The sequence below is a fragment of the Poecilia reticulata genome, linkage group LG14 (genome assembly GCF_000633615.1).
Source record: "Poecilia reticulata strain Guanapo linkage group LG14, Guppy_female_1.0+MT, whole genome shotgun sequence".
NCBI lineage: Eukaryota > Metazoa > Chordata > Actinopteri > Cyprinodontiformes > Poeciliidae > Poecilia > Poecilia reticulata.
In genome coordinates, this window is record NC_024344.1 from 12,515,349 (window position 1) to 12,534,134 (window position 18,786).

The 18,786-nt window shown below is 40.4% G+C and overlaps 1 protein-coding gene across 1 annotated transcript in view; it reads left to right on the forward strand.

Moving 5' to 3' along the window:
• Nucleotides 1-18,786, forward strand: part of LOC103475898 (roundabout homolog 1-like) — a 101,899-nt gene that overhangs the window by 29,557 nt on the left and 53,556 nt on the right. Inside the window, exon 4 of the mRNA XM_017308506.1 lies at nucleotides 4,376-4,702. Coding sequence (XP_017163995.1) covers nucleotides 4,376-4,702 — 327 coding nt within the window. The remainder of the gene's footprint in view (nucleotides 1-4,375; nucleotides 4,703-18,786) is intronic.

Here is an 18,786-nt window from a genome sequence, read left to right on the forward strand (position 1 = left end):
AAACCTGAAATTAAGCCCATTATTCTCCAATTCGCCACATAAAAATTGTTTTCTTCATACTYTACTTGGTTTTATGAAGACAAAAGATTTCGCTAAGCTCCTTTCTCGCTGTCTTTTTCTAACCCACCCCGTCGGCTCCACAAAACAACAGAACTGCATCAAACTGAAAAAAACAAAAAACAAAAAAACGGAGACTTGTTCTGTTGTTGCAAATGTGCAACAAATTGCCTTTGGTTTGGAAGCATGTACCTCATTGTGCACCTGTGTGCATGTTTTTGCATACTGATTTCATGCTGGCTGCTGGCCCTTTGCAGATAAAGCCTGGTCTTTTGGGGGCCCACTTGTGGCAGACTGATATTGCCTCTCAGTAATGCCAAGGAGCTTAGGGACGTGTGCGGACCCCCAGGCGTCAGTCCAACACAATTAAGAACAAGGAAAGCAGCATGTGTGCTGTAAACAGGGACCAAAGGCCACAGTCTCTGTCTTGTTTGTATTGTTCTGATACCTCTTTACTCGTCTAGACAGTGTGGAGAATTGTTCTGATATTAAATATTTACACTTCTTCCCTGCAGCTCTGTGGGCAATATTGACTGTCCTTTCTTTACTTTGGTGTCCAGAAAGGAGTTTTAATTTTCTTGAGGTATTTTAAAGTTATCGTGTTCACCTATGTGATAGGATTCCTCGCTTTCTCCTTTGTCACTGAGTTAATATCACCTACAGTGTGCAGAGTAGTTATCAATTCTACCTGGCGAATATTTACTTTAAGAATTATTCCRGGTACCTATAATTATGGAGGTCTCTGTATAGAAAACAGCAAGTTTACAATTTTTTCCCAAAATGATGTTATGTGCATTACATCTGCCATACCCATTTTAAAACAAATATGTTAACTCGTGATTGTATTCACAGGTTTCAGAACAATGCAGTGGACTGCAATATTCGACGCTATCGACGGTATCCCCGAATACCTGAGACCCCCTTCTAAAAACACAAAATTGCCTTTTTWAATAGTTCAAACCAAATATATACATCTCGGTATGCCTTAAAATGTTCAGTAGAAACCATTTAAGCACTACATGAGTAGCTAACATCTACAGTTTTTATTTCTTCTATTTTGGGGCGCAGCCAATCGGCGCCAAGGAAAATGAATTGCACTCCTGGATTGGCTGCTTCACAGACGCCAGTCAAAAGCATATGGCTCTAAGTAGCGCTAYATATTAGATATTTCAGCTACCTTAGCTGCATTATACTTTGAAAGTTTTATCAAAAATCTGCAAGTGTGTGAATTTTGAGCGAATAATTTGGAGTTACATTCCTCGTAAAAATCAAACACTGACCTACGACTAGCCTGATGTCCACTGTATATATATWTTTTGGATGCCTTTGCTTAAAAAAGCTTTTGAGTTAAGTCAACCATTTATTGCRTCGAAAAAGAAAGAACGCAAAAAATGATTAGTTATTTCAGATTCATGCAGGATCTTTCCTCAGCGGTCACACCGAGGAAGGCCACCTTAACCCACATTAATATTTAGACGAGTTTACAAATTACRAACATTTGACTTGTCTTGCCAGAAATATTATATTTACATGTAAATATTTTGGTTGCAAAACCTGAGAATTTCTAATAATGAGCCCGTGCATGTATCTTATGMTCTTATTYTTTTTTWACTTGCGGTAGAAGGCTGCACGTAAGATCCTGTTTTCTTTTATCAGCTTCTGGAAAGCAGTAAGTACACGTGTGAAAACACACAAGTGATTAAAYTGCACCACAAACCTTCCWCTCAGTTTGTAAGGTGTTATCAGTGTGGCTAAATGCCTGCGTGTGGGTATTACTGGGTGCAAAGGGAATGTAGGATTTCACCACCAGAGCATGGTAGGGATTATCTGCTTTCCAAGGCCACTGACACATTACAGTCAGGCCCTGCTAAAAGCTGTGGAAGCTTCTGTTGTCAGCCCCATGGAAAAGAACCAACATGCGTCCCAACAGTATTACATCAGATAAACAGCAAAAGCTCCTGCTGACATGGAATTACAAYGCAGTAAGATGTGGAAGCATGACATCTACAGAAATACGATACTTACTTTCCTAAGTRTCGTATWGTAGTTTGATTCAAATAACACATTTCTGTATTCAGAAACTCAGTGTTTACTAAAAGTGCAATGATTAGACTTTTCTTGACCAATTCTTATTTCCAGTACGCTTTAATAAGGGTTCTTGGTTCAGTCAGATGTTCTCAAAATTWAAAAAAAAGTGCAAAARTATCAGGTAATCTTAGTGTTGCTGCATCTAATTAAAAGAAAAAAATATACTGTAMATTTTTTTGCAATTTGACCTTATGAATGCAACTCAGGACTGACCACTGCATGCATACTAACTTGCTAGTTTAATAAATACACCTATTCCATGGATTATTAACAGAAATAGAAAATCTATGACTCACATGGCAGCAACTCAATGCATTTAGGCATCTCGACATGCTGAAGTCGACTTTGTGAAGCTCAAACTGAGCATCAGAACGGGAAAACAAAAACAGGAGATTTAAGGGCTTTTGGCTGTTGATGCCTGACATCCTGGTCTGTTTGTTTTCATCTGCTGGGATCTCCACACACAGCTATCTTTTTTTGTTAACTTTCTTTACACRCAGAGTGGTTTAAAGAGTGGTTTATTACCACGTATTGTTGTTTGTCCACAATAYGTTGATTCTCAAAGCACATGAGCAACTGCATGAGAAGAAAACACCAGGTTGGACTCGAGTCATCTAAAATCAAATAAAATGAGGCTGCACTTCACCAAAATCAGACGGTAACAGGTTGAACATGTTGTGTGGTCTACTAAGTCCTCCTTTCAGATATTACATTCAGATAGGTGAGAATTTGATGTAAACAACATGAAAATGTGGCTCCAGACTATTAGTAGCTTTTTCTGGTGTTGGTGGTGTTATGGTAGCGGGGATATTTCTTGTCACAATTTGGCCCCTTAGAACCAATGTAACCTTGTTTAATCGCCCCTTCCTGAGTATTGTTGGTGACCATAGCCATCCCTTTATRAACCCAGTGCACCATCAACTAATTAGCTATTTCCAGCAGAAAAACAAGCCACGTTACAAAGCACAAATCGTCTCTCTGTTCTCGACCATAATGTGGGTCTTGCAATACTCTAGCTCCCTCCTTAGTCTCTTGATCTTAATCGAACAGAGCCTCTTTTGGGATTTTGTGGAATGAGAGATTTGCATTATGGACGTGCAGCCAACAAAATCTGCTGGAACTGAGTGATGCTATCATCTCTGGAGAACATTTTCAACATTTTGTTGACTCCATGCMAMAAAAAAAAAAAAAAAAAAAAAARAAAGCAGCTTCAAAGGCAAAAGGTGGTCAAATCTGGTATGAGCTAGTTGTACTTAACAAATGAAGTGTGTTCACAAATGAAAAATGAGTTTCTGTCATTCGTTTTTAGCACTCCGTAGCACTTTTTAGCTTTGTTTGGATTGCAGTGAATGAAGGAAATTCCCGGCTTTAGGTAATGTTACAGAAAAATGAGAGGAAGAGATGGGTTGTGGGTGTTTACATGATAGGAAGTGGCACAGTGTGAGAGGTTAACTGTGCTGGGGTGGGCTGGAAAGAGATGAATGCAATGTTAGATGTGCAGAGGCATCAGAGTTGTGTACCTGGAAGTCATTAGGGGGGTTTGTTTGTCCTCAGCCTCAGTGGGAATCCGCCTTGCACAGCTTCGTGGAGGGAGCGGATTGATTGACATCTCAGCAGTGAATCAGGGATTAAAGCGGATTTTGTGGTTGTTAGTGTTTGTGTGGTTGGAAGTATCGATTCATATTTCTATGTCTTATTTACAGGCTGTGGTGGAGTTGGGTTCATATGGTGAAGGGGTATCGTGAGTGATAGATAGAAGTGCATGAAAAATTTAGAGTTTAAGTTTACACAGCCGTGCAAAAATGAAAAGTCAAAGGAAAACATCATTCCGTCAGAACAGTCATGCGTGATGCTTTTATCTTATTTAAATTCAGCCTTGGAGCTTTTCCAAAGCGGTATAAAATTATACCATTATTGTTTTTCAAAGACATCTGTCTCATATTTCGAGACATATTGCTTCCTGAAAGATTCCACACGTCAGTGCTTTTGTTGTTGGATTTTTTTCTTCTTTTTTTAYTGTAATTTACATTATCTGATGAGATTGTAGYTACTAAAACAAAAGATTTACATTCTGTTACATTTCTGGTATTAATTGCCTGCTTCTCTTAGTCACCTTTACCAGGGGGATTATTTGGTATATTTCTTTATGGCTCTAAGCTGTGACATATTCAGTGTTCTACTTTAACATACTGAATTAATACACAGCTAATTTCCCCATTTCCCTTTCCAGGGTCTCGTCTCCGACAGGAAGACTTCCCACCCCGGATTGTAGAGCACCCGTCTGATTTGATTGTGTCCAAAGGGGAACCAGCTACGCTCAACTGTAAGGCAGAGGGCCGTCCAACCCCGACAGTGGAATGGTACAAAGATGGCGAGCGCGTTGAGACGGACCGAGACAACCCGCGCTCCCACCGCATGCTGCTGCCCAGCGGATCCCTCTTCTTCCTGCGCATCGTCCACGGACGTCGAAGCAAGCCAGACGACGGCAGCTACGTCTGTGTGGCCCGAAATTATCTGGGCCAGGCGATCAGTCACAATGCATCCCTGGAAGTAGCTAGTAAGTGCCGCTGTTCTTTTTTCCCCCCTCTGGTTGTGTTGATATTGACCAGTTTTGTTAGAACACGTTGCCCGAAAATAGTCCTATAGAATAAATCTRCACAAAAAAACATTAAACATACGGTAGCATAGCGAGAACGTGTGAAAAATATCCTTGAACTTTTTTCCACATYTTTACACTAAATAACATTTAAATCAATGTTATTTATTGTGATTTATGATACACTGACACAAAGTAGTTCATAAATAAGAATGGCAATGGATACATTGGTTGGCCAGGTTGCGGGTGACMAGTATATCGGGGCCTTTGGTCATGGATGTAACAGTCAGGGGGGAGGGAGTTTGATCCCTAACCTCGAGGTTCCTGCTGCATGTTCATCTCTTCCTCTCCATTTTCTTCTGGATAGCTTTGACTAATGGCCACTGGTGCTACAAAATGTTAATTTGTGTTTATCCCCTTTATTCTGACAGCCCCCGATAAAATTCAGTACATCCAATTGCCCTAAGAAGTTATTCAATTTCAAAATAAACATGTTAGGACATGTTAGAGATTAAAACAGTGAAACATAAAACATACGACAAACATACAACAAGGGGATCCGAGCAGTCCTCTCATGCTGTGATTTATCAGTGGTAATGAATGACCTCCTCTGTCTATTTTTACATTGTGCTTTGGAAACTGGCTCTGCTATCGCCATCTCAATAGCGGCAAGAAGCCTCCCATTGTTGAAAGAACGCCCTGTCTGAAGTTTGCCACAGAGCATACATGTAAAAGAAGGTTCTCTGTTATTATGACAATAATATTAAACTTTTTGCCGAGATGCGAAATGCTGTGAGGATGCTTTTCTTCTGAAGTGATACGGACCTGGTCAAAATTCACGGGGAAACTAACATGCAGGACAATCCTGAAAAAAAAAAAAAAAAAAAAAAAAGTTTGAGGCTATAAAAGACTTTCCTTGTTATCCAGCAGGACAACATGACAGCGTTCCTTCACAGTTATGAACTGATTTGTTTATACGGAGCACAGACTTTAAAACTCTCCAGCCTTGTTGAGTCATGCATGTGTAAAAGTGTTGATGTGCTTCCAGTTRAATAGGTTTATCTCAAGCAGGAATCCATCAGGTTGCTTACAGCTATAATAAATGTCTGTATGTTAAATGCAGTGATGGAAGGATGCCCTTAGRAAGGGCAAAGAGCAAAAGGTCAGCATATGCAACCTTTGGAGAAATATCCTCAACAAAGAAGGCCACATGGGGATGAAGTCCCATTGGAGCAAAGGTTTTCCAAATCCGAAAACACTGGGTAATAACACGCATAAAGAAGGCATTGATTGAGGGAGGTGTTAGTGACAAGGGTTAACGACCAGAGGCGTGCCCGCACACACAGCACACTTCTCCATCGTTTACTGTCAAGCCTCCGCTTTGCTTAGCCGTGTCAGCTTACGCAGCTTCAGCCTCTAGGGTTTGCACCAAGGTTTTACAATAATGACGGCCCTCCAGTGTAAGTTTTACCTTTTGCATCATAATGAAGGCGACGGTCAAAGTGTATCACAGTAATGCTAGATCAGCAGTCCGACCTCGGGAGCCAAGGCCTCTCGGAGGCGGGTAGGGGGGGCGCGGAGAGTTTATTACTTGTAGTTCACAAAATTTACTGCAAGGCTTTAGGGTCGAGGTGGAACACAGAGAAGACTTGTTGAAGCTGCTTGGATGAATTATATTTCCTTACTTCATCCTTCAGAGGTCACACAGATTCATGGCTCACCCTGGGGCTAGGTGGTTAAACAGACCTGCCTTTTGCAAAAAGCTGCTGAGACAAAGAGATCCCATGACGGAGAAAATGGAAAAGAAGGACTTACCTTGCGCATTGGTTGATTTTCTCTTACGCGTTTTGTTTTTTAGACTAGTTTTCATGCAGTGCTGAAATCGCTCACCAAAGTTAGCAACTACTGYGGTGCGAATCTCAGTTATTTTGAAGTAAGAGTGGAACCAGGGAGAAGCTCTTGTGCTGGCAGTCATCTTACAAAGATGTCTAATTGTGCGAGATGACAGCATAAAAAATTAAGAAACATTTATCACTTTTGCGGCTGCCTTTTCTGTGCGCAGTAACAGGAGTGAACACTGACAGTTCCGAAGACGGATAATTTATTAGCCATCTGTGAATACCACAATTAGCCAACCGTTAGCCACTAACAGTTTTTTAAAGACGCTTGGCCGGTCGAAACTGAACTCTTGAGATTTATAAAACTGTTAATTGTGAAAGCCKTGAGAACATTATTTTGTTGCTCTTAGCCCCTAAAACCACCGGAATATTTAGACGAGTTTACAAATTACRAACATTTGACTTGCCGTGCCAGAATTGGAGTATTGTATGCTGATTACTCGGGATGTGAAGAGCTCTTGTGGTATGAGAGCTCATCGCAATTAAAAGCTGTGGTATTTCTTGTCAACGTGAAGTATGTCTCACAGCGCATGTGATTTCGTCTGACGTAGAAAGTAAAAGCTATCATTATGTGGCTCTGATATGGTTTAAGGGCTTAAAGTTTGACATCATGTTGCATCCATATTTAAGATTTTCACTTTGAAATAAGACGATAGTTCCTGTTTTGTCCCATCGTGACGTCTGCTCTCACGAACCTCATTGAATTGGCTTACAACGCTCTGCTACAAACGCCTCGGAGAAACCCCCACCATGTTTAAATAGTTTATGAGGCAGCCTTTTGGATACTCTGTAGTAAAATAAAATGTGACAGGCAGGAAACGGTATGAATTAATTGACATCTATTAGTCATGCGCTCCACAAATCTGGCTTACCTGGACAAAGTGGTGCAAATATAGTCAGTTTTAAGCTAAAGACATAAAAACAAAAGTCTTCCATAAAGTTTGTCACAAGCCATGTAGGCAAATTAAAGTAAAATGTACGCTCCCTGAACACAACATCCCCACAGTGAAGCACAGCATAGGCTGCATCGTGCTGGAGGGGATGCTTTTCTTCCGCAGAGAAATGGAAGCCATTCAGAAATCCTGTGAAGATAAAYGGAGCTAAATGCAGAGCAAGCCTAGAGAAGAAAAACGGTTAGAAGCTACAACACACATAGATGTGAGGCGTTTCTTTTTTTTATGTTTCCGAAATGTTTTGAAAGCAATTTTGCTTCCACTTTGCACTTTTGCACTACTTTGTGTTGGYCAATTAAATACAATCCCAGTAAAATACATTATGCAGCCTAATAAAATGTACAAATATTTAAATAGAATGAGTACTTTTGCATCACGACGATCCTTACTGTGAGGTCAACTTGTTTTACTAAGATTAATATTATCTCCTCAAGATTTTTAAAACTATTTCACATTATTTGATGTTTTTTCCTTAAAAAAACAAAAACAAAAAAAAAAAGTAGAGCAAGCAAGACCCGATGACCTCAATTTACTGAGTGAATTTTCAAATTTCCAACTTGTTTCTAAAAATAAACGCGATAGGTCATAATAAATTTTACCTGACTCGTTGTCACAAATATCTTGTCACTTTAAATAACTTGATGGGTTCATTGAGTCAGCTACCCAGGCAGGCGGAGAAACAGCAGAACATCATCAAGAATCCCCCCGAGAATTAGTCATTTGATCACTCAGGAATGGCGTAAATGTGAAAATTAGAGTGGAAAAATTGGTACTTAGGAAAAAAAAAAAAAACAACTCAGCTCGATTCCACATTAATTATCTGAATGACTTTTACGACTCTTCCCGCCGCTGTTCCGATTTAACCGAAGTAAGGCGGAGATGATGAAACGTGAAAGGGRGGGCGGCTGACAAAAGACGGTGTTGAAAGCTGACAGATGCAAAGTGATGCGAGGAGGAAAGGAGTGACAGAGACAGACGGCGATCGAATWCAGAGAGGAAAGAAGTATCTGTCCTTCAAGGCACACTAGTAAGACTTGTTGGCAGAAAATTGAGGTGACGCTGTTGAGACACTGACAGATGTAGTATGTGCCGGTGCCTGAAGCGTGACCACAGGGTGGAAATACWGTGTAACTATACACAACACGCATGCAGGGGTGGGTGGGGGGGTTGAGACGTGCGCGCCCACTTCCACGCATGCACACCCGTACACTGCACTGAAGTCCATCCTGAAAGCAAAAGAGAAATAAGAAAAAAGGCAAAAGAGAGATATAACTTGGTTCCTGTCCAATAAATGTCACAGAAGACACTCAGCATATTTTTTCTGCCGGCAGGGACCCTGGAGGACCCGGGGAAATGAACATATGTCCTATTGACCTCAGCCACTTGATTCAATCATGGAGAGCTTTATTGAGGTGAAGGCAAAGTCACCGCCTGTGTACTCTAAAGGTTATTGGATACTAGGACAGTTTTTAGGTTCAGTAAGAGGAAGGAGTAAATGTTAGTCTTAAACTAATTGGACATTGCCATTTGCTGGAGGAAAGTGAGGTTTATAGTTGGGACTGGAGGTTAAACCATAACACGGCGCTGATGAAGTAACGAGCCACAGGACTGACGACCACAYGGCCATGCCGCTTCTGAGAAAACGGGAGCGAAATGAGGGAAGAAAAGGTCGGCCTCTTAAAGTAAATAACTGTGATTGTCAAATTGCTGTTTGCCAAAAGGTGACAGCAAGAACATTGGAAGTTAAAATCCAAATTGGGCTTCATTTTTTCGCTTTCGCACAACTGTGTATCGTCACAATGATGTAATAGCACCGTGGTTGGAAATGTGTTTAGAAATGACAACAAAACTKGTCTTGACACACATCCCTGAGTGACTCCATTGAAACGCTTTGAATGTGAGGAAAACATTCTCCCCTATTTCCTAAAAATAGGTTGTTTCAGTGCTGCAATCATGATGTGTCGTCCTTTTTCTGACAAACTGTAACTAATTGGGAGCGTTTTGGAACACGGAAGAAATCAGCCCCCTTTTTATTTTTATTTTTTTCCAAAAAATGAGGTTACAAAGACGTTCCACTGACATAATCTGGAGCTCAATCAGTGGAAAGTAAACAAACCTCCAAATTCAAAGCCATATAGATTCAGAGACCTTGATTATACTGTACTTTGGATAACTCATAAAATAAAGTGGGGGAAAATGATTAAAGGTGTTCCAGGAAGAGAAGTCAATGTTAAAGTTTGGATTATGCATGCTAAATGTAGCTCTGGTTAAATCCACTTAATAACTGGGATAAAAACAAGTACATATCTGGTGCAATGGGGAGGACAAGGTTGACTTTAAATCTTAGACTATGTTAAGCAAAAGAAAATTAAAACACAATTCATGAAGTCATCATTACCAAGTCCCTGCATCAGCAGAGGCTGCTTCATGAACATAAAAGTGTAGTTTTCATTTCTACATGCTGATGTACGATCACAGAGTTTGCGGTTTCTCCAAGACACGTTACATTTTGTCAGCGCTTGACCTCAGGCTGGAACGATGATTCATTTTTCAGCAGGGCAACGACCCAAAGCACATGGCCAAGATCTGAAAAGAGTGGCTTTAAAACCACTCTGTGGATGTCCCGGAGCGGCCACATCAGAGTTCAGACTTGAATCTGACTGATCGTCCCTGCAGAGATCTAAAAATGGCCGCCCAGGCATCTCCTATCCAGCTTGATGGAGCTTGAGAAGAATTGCAAACGACGACGGGCAAAACTGCTCCGAGATAAGGTGAGCTGAGCCTGGGCCGTCATGTGCAAAAAGATTTGAAGGTGGATCAACAAAAATAATCAAAGGCTGTGAATACTTGAGTTTGTTTTTTTCTATAAATTTGCCAAAATCTCAAAAACATTTCTCCACATTGTCATAATGAGGTACTTTTGTGCTGAATTTTGACRCAAGAGATGAATTTAATACAATTTATAATAATTACACAATGTGGAAAAAACAAAAACAGAAAGAGAAAGAAGCGCTGTGAACGCTTTCCGGATGCACCGCAAGCAAGCTTGCTTCTCCAAGCCCAGTCTTATTATAATCACATGCTGAAAATGCGAGGCTAGGAGAGACGCACAAAGCGGCGTATATAGACTGTTGCGGCTTCTCAGAGGTCCAATACCTTTTCTTCCTGCCCCTATCCATTAACTAATGGCTCCTCTCTTGAAATGCCTGTCACCACTGCTGACAGCATCCAGTCGGCAGTCGCTCAGGATAAACACGTTAAAGCAGCGCAAGTGGCATTAGACCTGCATATATGTCAAAAAAAMCCCCCAAAAAACAGAGTTGTCATTTTCACTTCATATAGACAATGGGTGATACTGTTTGATAGACAAGCACTGACACACTGGAAATCCTCTCTTGTCAGGAAGACATAAATGTCTAGTTGTAGTCATTTTCAATTGTCTGTAACAGTACGTGAGGCCGGCTGTTTCTCATCCCGTTTTCCGCTTCCTTGTTCTCCCCGAAGTTGGCCCGTGGTTAGAGCCGTCTGTGAATAAGCATCACACTTTGGGGACAGCTGGTTTGTGTTTACAGTCTGGATACCAGGGCGAGTGCGCTGCAAGTATTGTCTAAACAATTTTAGTTGCTATATTCCCTTTGGCTCAGCGTTTCCACAAGATAGATTTGCGGCGGAGCGGCGGGACGGAGGGGGAAGAGCTTGCTCGGCTTGCGGTGGCACTGTGAGAAAAGGAGAGGAGAAGCAGTCGAGAGCTTCTGATATGGAGCATATGGCTCTGAAATGTGAGGCAGTAAAATCAGAAGACAGAATCTTGCTTTTTTCGTGCGTCTCCCTGTCTAAAGCACACTTTACCAGAATTTTTCTGCAGACATATGCAGCCTGCATTTCTGATTGAAACGACAGCTGTTGTTTATTTGGAAGGGCTTTCCTTCAAATCTGCATGTTCACTTGCAGAACTATATACCCCTGCCACTGAGCAGAGTTGGAGGAAGTTTGACGATACAGTCTTCTAAATTAACTATTAGGTGTGGCAAAAGGCTGTCGTACATGTACAAATGCACATTTGGCTGTGTTATAGGACTAAACACATTGGAGGTAGTACAGCAATTGAAATGTCTTTGGATTCAAACTATCTGTAGGGAAAAAAATTAATAAAAGTACAAGGCTAAGAAGCACACAAGCAAGTGTTTCACCATTTTAATAAATTATAAAAGTCCTAAAATGGAGATTGTGTTTTTTTTTATTTCAACCCCTTTTAAAACATTTTAGAGATGCTCCTTACATGGATAGCCACGTTTCGATGGGTGAGATGATCAATACAAAAGATGCTCAGATCTTAAGGTTTGATTTATAACCTAATCATACACTAAGCTTCCTCCCTGATCTGTTTGATTTCTTTGCTTTTATTTTATTGAAGAGTAGGGGTCTGGATAAAAGCTTTTCACAGATTAATAAGTGGAAATTTTCAAAAAAAAAAAAAAAAATCAATCACTTTCCTTTCAATTCACAAGTAGGCACTATTTTGGTTTAGATACATTCCAGATGAAATACTTTGAAAGGGTGTGACGGCATCCCGACGATGCATGAACGTGTTTCAGAGGGACGATTGTTTATGCAAGTCGCTGAACGCCACCTGGCATAAACCACTGCAATCTGCTGGAGTTTTCCTGGTTTAGCTGACTAATTATGTGGCATGCAGCCAATTAAACCAGAATACAGCCTATTTGTAAGGCATGTGTTAGCTTAAAAACACAAACAAAAAGCCAGGAGTGAACTGAAACTGATAACCAGAGCTCAAGCATCAACACATTTGTAGCTTGTGATAGAAAGAGATGAAGAGAAAAATAACAGCAGCAAGATATAAATGAACTAAACTCTTCTTTTGCATACACTTCTGTGTGATGTATGTCTCTGGTGGTACAGTTTCAGTGATGTTACACACATGTCTTTTGGCGTCTCACTCCATTTGTTTCGTGTGTCTCTCTCTTACTTCCCCTCCCCCTCCATCCGTCTCATGCCAGGTATCATTTTGCTGTAATGTATTCAGCTCCAACTGTTTCCCCTTTAAAAGAAACAGCCGAAAATGATTCCCCTCCTTGATTCCCGCTCGTATTCGAACTTCGGTGTCGGTCGCGTTTCCCCCACATCCTCAGATTAGTAAAGCTGCCTGATCTCTATCTGTTTCCCAGTGAAACTCCACGCCCGTTGTGTCGGTTTACCATGACATCATGCGTGCGCCTTTCCTCTTCGCTSTGATTTGTGTCAGCGCAACAGAAACTTCCCAGAGGGAGAGGTAATCAACAGTGATGTGCTCATAGCCGCAAAACTGTTTCTAACAACCGAAAATTAATTAATAGGGAAAACCCGTCGTCGTCGAGTCGCAACATGCAACGAGCCATGCGCTGAGGAAAAACAAGATGTGTCTAGCGTCCGCCGCACCGCACGCTTGCGAGTTTGTCAGAGCCGAGGCTTATTGGAGTTAACGGCTTACAGCAGTTGACTAATCCTGCTGTCGCTGAGAAAAGAGGGATGGCTTAGCCTTTTGTGAGATATTAGAGCTATCCATTCTCTGCCCATCACTACATAATGTCACAGGCTACAACTTCATCCACGCTTGTGGCTGATTCTTACTTCCTTGAGGGGGGGGCAGGGGGGTCAAAGGTTGCAACTTTGTTTCAGTGTTTTGTCTATCAGAGATTTTTTTTTGTCTTAGCTGATCTGAACTGCTGTATCACATCATCCAAGAAAAAGCAAAAACAAAAAAATAAATAAATCTCAGTCAAACGCTGACAGTGCCTTCAAGGCATGAAAATGAGAAATGAGCGCTCTTCCAGATGGTGCGCTGTGTAATTGTGGTTCGATGATTGTTTGTGATTAAAATGCCAACTTTTCTGACTATCATTAAACTAATCAGAATTCTTATGCAATCTACTGGATGCGGATGCTTCGTTTTGTTTCCCTCCCTTGCATACATAATGTATTTGAAATACGGGACAACTGCAGTGCTTTGAAATTCAATTGACTGTTTTTTTTTGTTGTTTTGTTTTTTCAGATAGGCAGCGCACTTTGGACTATCAGTTTCTTGCATCCTGTTTCACTTCATCCTTAAATAGAACTGGGATATCAGATTTACTGCACAGTATACTTTTGTATCAGAGCGGACACACAGTGTTTGTAGCATCATGTGCAAGGCAATATTGTATTTCGGAATCACAGAGATTATTATGTAGTTATGTTTAGCATGTAATACCATAGAAAACTACAAAAATTAATATAAAAATCATGCTGGTGACTTATTAAGGAGCTGAACAACGTCAGCTACACAGACACAGAATGGAAATCTGAGATTGTTCCAACTGCTTGTCCACCACAACCAAATAAGCTGCTGTATTTTCTAACGGCCTGCGGACGTAATTTATAACATCCAGCACACTAAAGGGCTAAGAAGGGCTGAAAAGCAGAATAATGAGACGAACAATTCCAACACACTACAAGCGTTCCCTGAACCTGCCTGGGTTGTCAGTTCTGCATCCCCTGTTTTGTGCCATCTTTGCCCTCCTCCTCTCCCTTCTGGAGCATCTCTCTCTCTCTTTTCCCTTGGGAATACATTTATATGTGCAGACAGGCTTATAAAGGAGCTGCTGTTGTTGAATCTCCTTACTGGCAACTTTAATGACCAATAATGTGCTCAACATTACAAAAAAACAACAAAAAAGTTCCACACACTGTTGTATGTGCAAATTTCATGTACACAGTTGAGGCAATGAATTCTGCCCTACATTGCAAAAGGGTTTTTGTCACTTGAAAGTCTTTCCTGCGAAAGCATGTTCAGCTGTTGCTGAGCATAATGACATAAAAACGTTACGCTGCTTGCACAGATTGACTAACGGCAAAGCGTAAAAATGTTGTGGTTTCGTCACTACTCTTTGATTATCTAATCACAAAAGCTACACTAATAATCAGTTTGAAAAGAAACGGGTTAGTTTCACTTCAGTTGGAAATCAGAGAGATAGATTGTGCCAAAAACACAGAAACATTACGATCAAATCAGTTTGAATAAGAATGATGCAAATAGAATAAGTCGTTTCTTACAGTGCTGGATCTATTATTTTGTTTCTTGAAAACAGTTCACCTTCCAGAAGACGACCTCTTTTCTGAACATGGGTGCCAATTAACATGCTTGCAATTTTTAGTAAGAAGAGTCACGATGGTAGACCCAGAAATGTCACTAATTGACCCAATAATGTCACGTGAGTCACTAGGGCAGCCCTCAGTTCAGTTCATCGTTTAGGTTATTGTCAATTTGCAATCCAGTCTTGACCCTAACGGGGACTTGTGGGTTGTTCTGGTCATGTGTTTTAAGGTTTCAAGGCCTCTAAAGCTCCCCGACGTAGCCGAGTCAAGGCTGAAGAGCAGATATTGGAAAGATGACAAAAACAAGTGACTTCTTGTTTGTAATGTTTGCTTTTCATTCCTCTCTCAACCACCTTCCAAAGAATGTCCCTCTACCTTGAGATTTACATTAATTATTTGAGTCTCCGAGGTCAAAGACTCAAAATGTTCATCACTTGACACTTTGCTGCCCTCACCGAAAAGCATCACTGCTCATGGTAGGGTACAAAAGCATTTACTCCGTGCATCCCTTTATTTTTCAAATAAATGCGTTTTTTGCCTGTACAGTGTGAGGCTAGAGAAGCCAAGTTTTTCTCCAAGTCACTTCTTTTTTTGAACCATATGCTCTGTTTTTCACTATATGCAAAATACCCTCTGCTGGTTCACGGTTCAAATTATTTGCAGTAATATCCCACAAATATAAACAGCATGAAATGAGGCACCGGGAACTGAATAAGACGATAAACCTGAGGCGCAGAGGGAAGCACAAAAAAAGAAAGGAAAGATAATTAAAATGATCTTAAGAGTTATATACCCTTAAGCACTGGGAATCCTTATTTGTTTGCACACTTATAAACCATTTCCTGCATACAAACACATTTGAGCCGGATAATATACCTGCTGTTAGTTTGGGGGGCATAAATCTCTGTCTCCGCCACGTTCATATATTTAATATAASTTATGCGGAACACGTCAGGATTTGGCTCATTTACATAACGGCAATCTACAGGCAATTTATAACAATCAGGCCTGAAAAATGTGGTATTATGCAGCTGAAATTAACTTTTTGGGTGTAATATGCTTCATTGTGCTTTTCAAGGAAAATGCTGCGATCCCATTCAGATTAAATTTGACGTCAGATGAACATTCGTGTACAACAAGCGACGTTTTCTTTTTGTGTGTGTGTGTGTGTGTGTGTGCGATTTTACCCGCTTCTACAGGTTCTTATAAAAACCCGATTTAAAACAGTTTTCATAATTATTCGTACAAACATGAATCCGCTTCGATCTGTATTTGCACATAAAGACGTAGTAGTGCACCTAAATACGAATTACCGGTGAATTAAATGAGACAAAGCAGCCCCTGTATCTCACTGAATATTAAGGAGCCCTATTTCCTTTCTCAGGCGAAGCACAAAGTATGAAGCACCAATATCTATGCAAAAGTGAAAGCAATGAAAAGCTGCCTTTTAAGCGTCATGCTTGACGGCACCGCCATTTCCTCCAGCTGTATTATGTTTGGCTGAAGATGATTGAGAGGTATGATTTACCTTAATGCTCTGCCTCAACTGTTGAGCCTGGCTTTGGTTTGCTTTTAGCCAAAACTCCAAACATAAAAACAGGGTTAGGATTCGTAGTCACTGGTTTGTCTCCCAAAGTAGGAGTGAATATAGATTGGACGGCTTCTTATTTTACATGTTGGAATACTGAAGCAATCTTTGACCAGACCTCGTATTGACACATTTTGCATCTAAATAGGTCTCGGGGTGCATCTTGAGTCAGATTTTCCTCCGATTGGTTTATTGACCGTTTACAAAGTTCTCATCTCTGTTTTTTTGTTTTTTTGTTTTTTAATTCATTAAAAATTCTCAGTCGAATGAGAAGCACAGCTTTTTCCAGTCTCTCTGTATCTATATTTTCTCCGCCTCGCCTTCAAGCTAAATTGGCTAATTATAGGCTCTCTTCAAACATTGACTGACAGTTGGACGAAGGAGGGAGCAGATCTTTTTTCATCGACGCTGCCTCGCAAGGGATTTTCAGAGCGTTTCGACATTTTTCACATTTTGACACGCAATATTACAGCCTGTAACTTCATTGGGATTTTTTGCGACAGACTCAACACAAAATATTGCTTAATTGCAAATTTTAAGGGAAAGGACAAATTTGTTTACAAATAAAAATATGAAAATCGTGGCATGCTTTTTGCATGCGGCCCCCCCCCTGTAATCAGTGTTTAGTAGAACAGCCTCTCACTGCAATTATAGTGGCAATTTTCTTTGCTCTTCAGATCAAAAAGCTGAATATTTTTGTTCATTCTTGTTTGTCACGTATTTAGCCCCATCCCTCTTCTTATTATCTCTGAGTAGCTTCCCTGGCCCTGCAAAAWGAAAAGCATCTCTAACATGATTTTTCAGTGTGGGGATGTGAGCTTCTGCTGCACACAGCGTAGAAATGGGAAGTACGGCAGCGAATTTATCATGTTAAGCCTCATATTATAACTTACCCCGGAAAATATTAATATTTCATCCTTTTGCTTTTATTTATTTATTTATTTATTTATTTATTTATTTATTTGTACTTTGTTTTTGTTGTTGTTGAGAAGATTAAAATTCATGTACCCTTTATTCCACTTTACATTTATGTTCTATTTACTGTTGGTCTTGCCAAAAATCCCAGTGAAACACAATAATTGTTCTGGTTGGAACTTAACCAAATATATATATATAAAAAAATGTTTAAGAGGTATTAATGCTTTTGCAAGTCGACATTTACAACAGTGCCTCAACTTTATCCACTATGAAGACATTTGTATTACATACTCTCGTTTTATTAAACTTCTAAATGTCCGTAGCTTTAAATTCATACCAGGAATCTCATGAACAGCAAAGGAGTTCTTCCCCAACATTATTTACCCTTTTGTTTTCATTGCCAGCTGCCATTTTGGTACAGCCTGTGTGTTTTTTTTATTTTCATATAAGGCTTTACCCAGTACTGTATGAGTACATCATATGCCATAAGAAATGTCTCGCTAAAGGTCTCCTATCAAAATGTCAAGAGGAAATAATGTGARMAGATCCARACACACACATGCCCCCTTTTTTTGGCCCCGTCTGTACTTTGAGTGTAAAAAAGCTTCCCAGGATGAGTGGCTGTTTAATTGACAGCTCGCTCTCTAACTGCTGCCATTCACTGACAGATGAGGAAGTTTTTGCACTAATACCCATTGGACATCTGCGCCTCTTGTCAGTCTTTTTTTTTTTTTTTTTTTTAACTGTGTGCTGAAACAAGGAGTGTGATGTAGGAGTGTTGTCAGTGTGATGTCTTGCATTCTGGCTGTCACCCATTCTCGCTTATGCAAAGTTCCATGTTAAAAATAGAGATTGCCACTTTTTTGTTGCACTTTTGTTTTTTTTTTTTAATCATTGATGTATCTAGAAAGCAAAAGAAAAAAAACCACATACAGTCTTTCTAAAAATTTGTTTTTGGGGCACCTTTGATTTACAGTGAAATCATTTGAGTAACCTGCTATTATATTTCTAAAACACAAAATACCCAGACAGCATTTTTGTAGGTATTTTTAGTTCTCTGCGGTCTCAGATTTCTYTTCTTAGAGTAACTTCTCTTTGGGTTTGCTTGAGACAAATCAACCCACCTCCAGTCTCTGTATCTGCTGCTTTGCTGTTGCTCTGTTGGCATTGATTATCTCTGACCAGAGGTGTCCAAGTGCGTGTGTGTGTTGCTGACATGTACACAGATTCACACTATTTGTCTGTGGCTCTCCTGCTTGCTGGGAAGGCAGATACCTCAGGAGGTTCTGTAATAGAGCGGATTCTGTTGCCCACCTCAGACTCCCATGAGGAATGGAGGTAGCGTTGGAAAAAAAAAAGGGGRGGGGGGTGAAGAAGAAAAAATAGGGGAAAGGGCAAAGGAAGAGTGTCTGTTGGTAACTTGCGGYTATGTATGAAGTCCTGACTGCTTGATTTGCCCTGAGACTCCACAGGTCAGAGGCCTGCAGATGTACAGCTGTATGCACTGTATGCATTTTGTGTCAAAACATCCTGGACGTAGCCCATATCTGTGTGTGT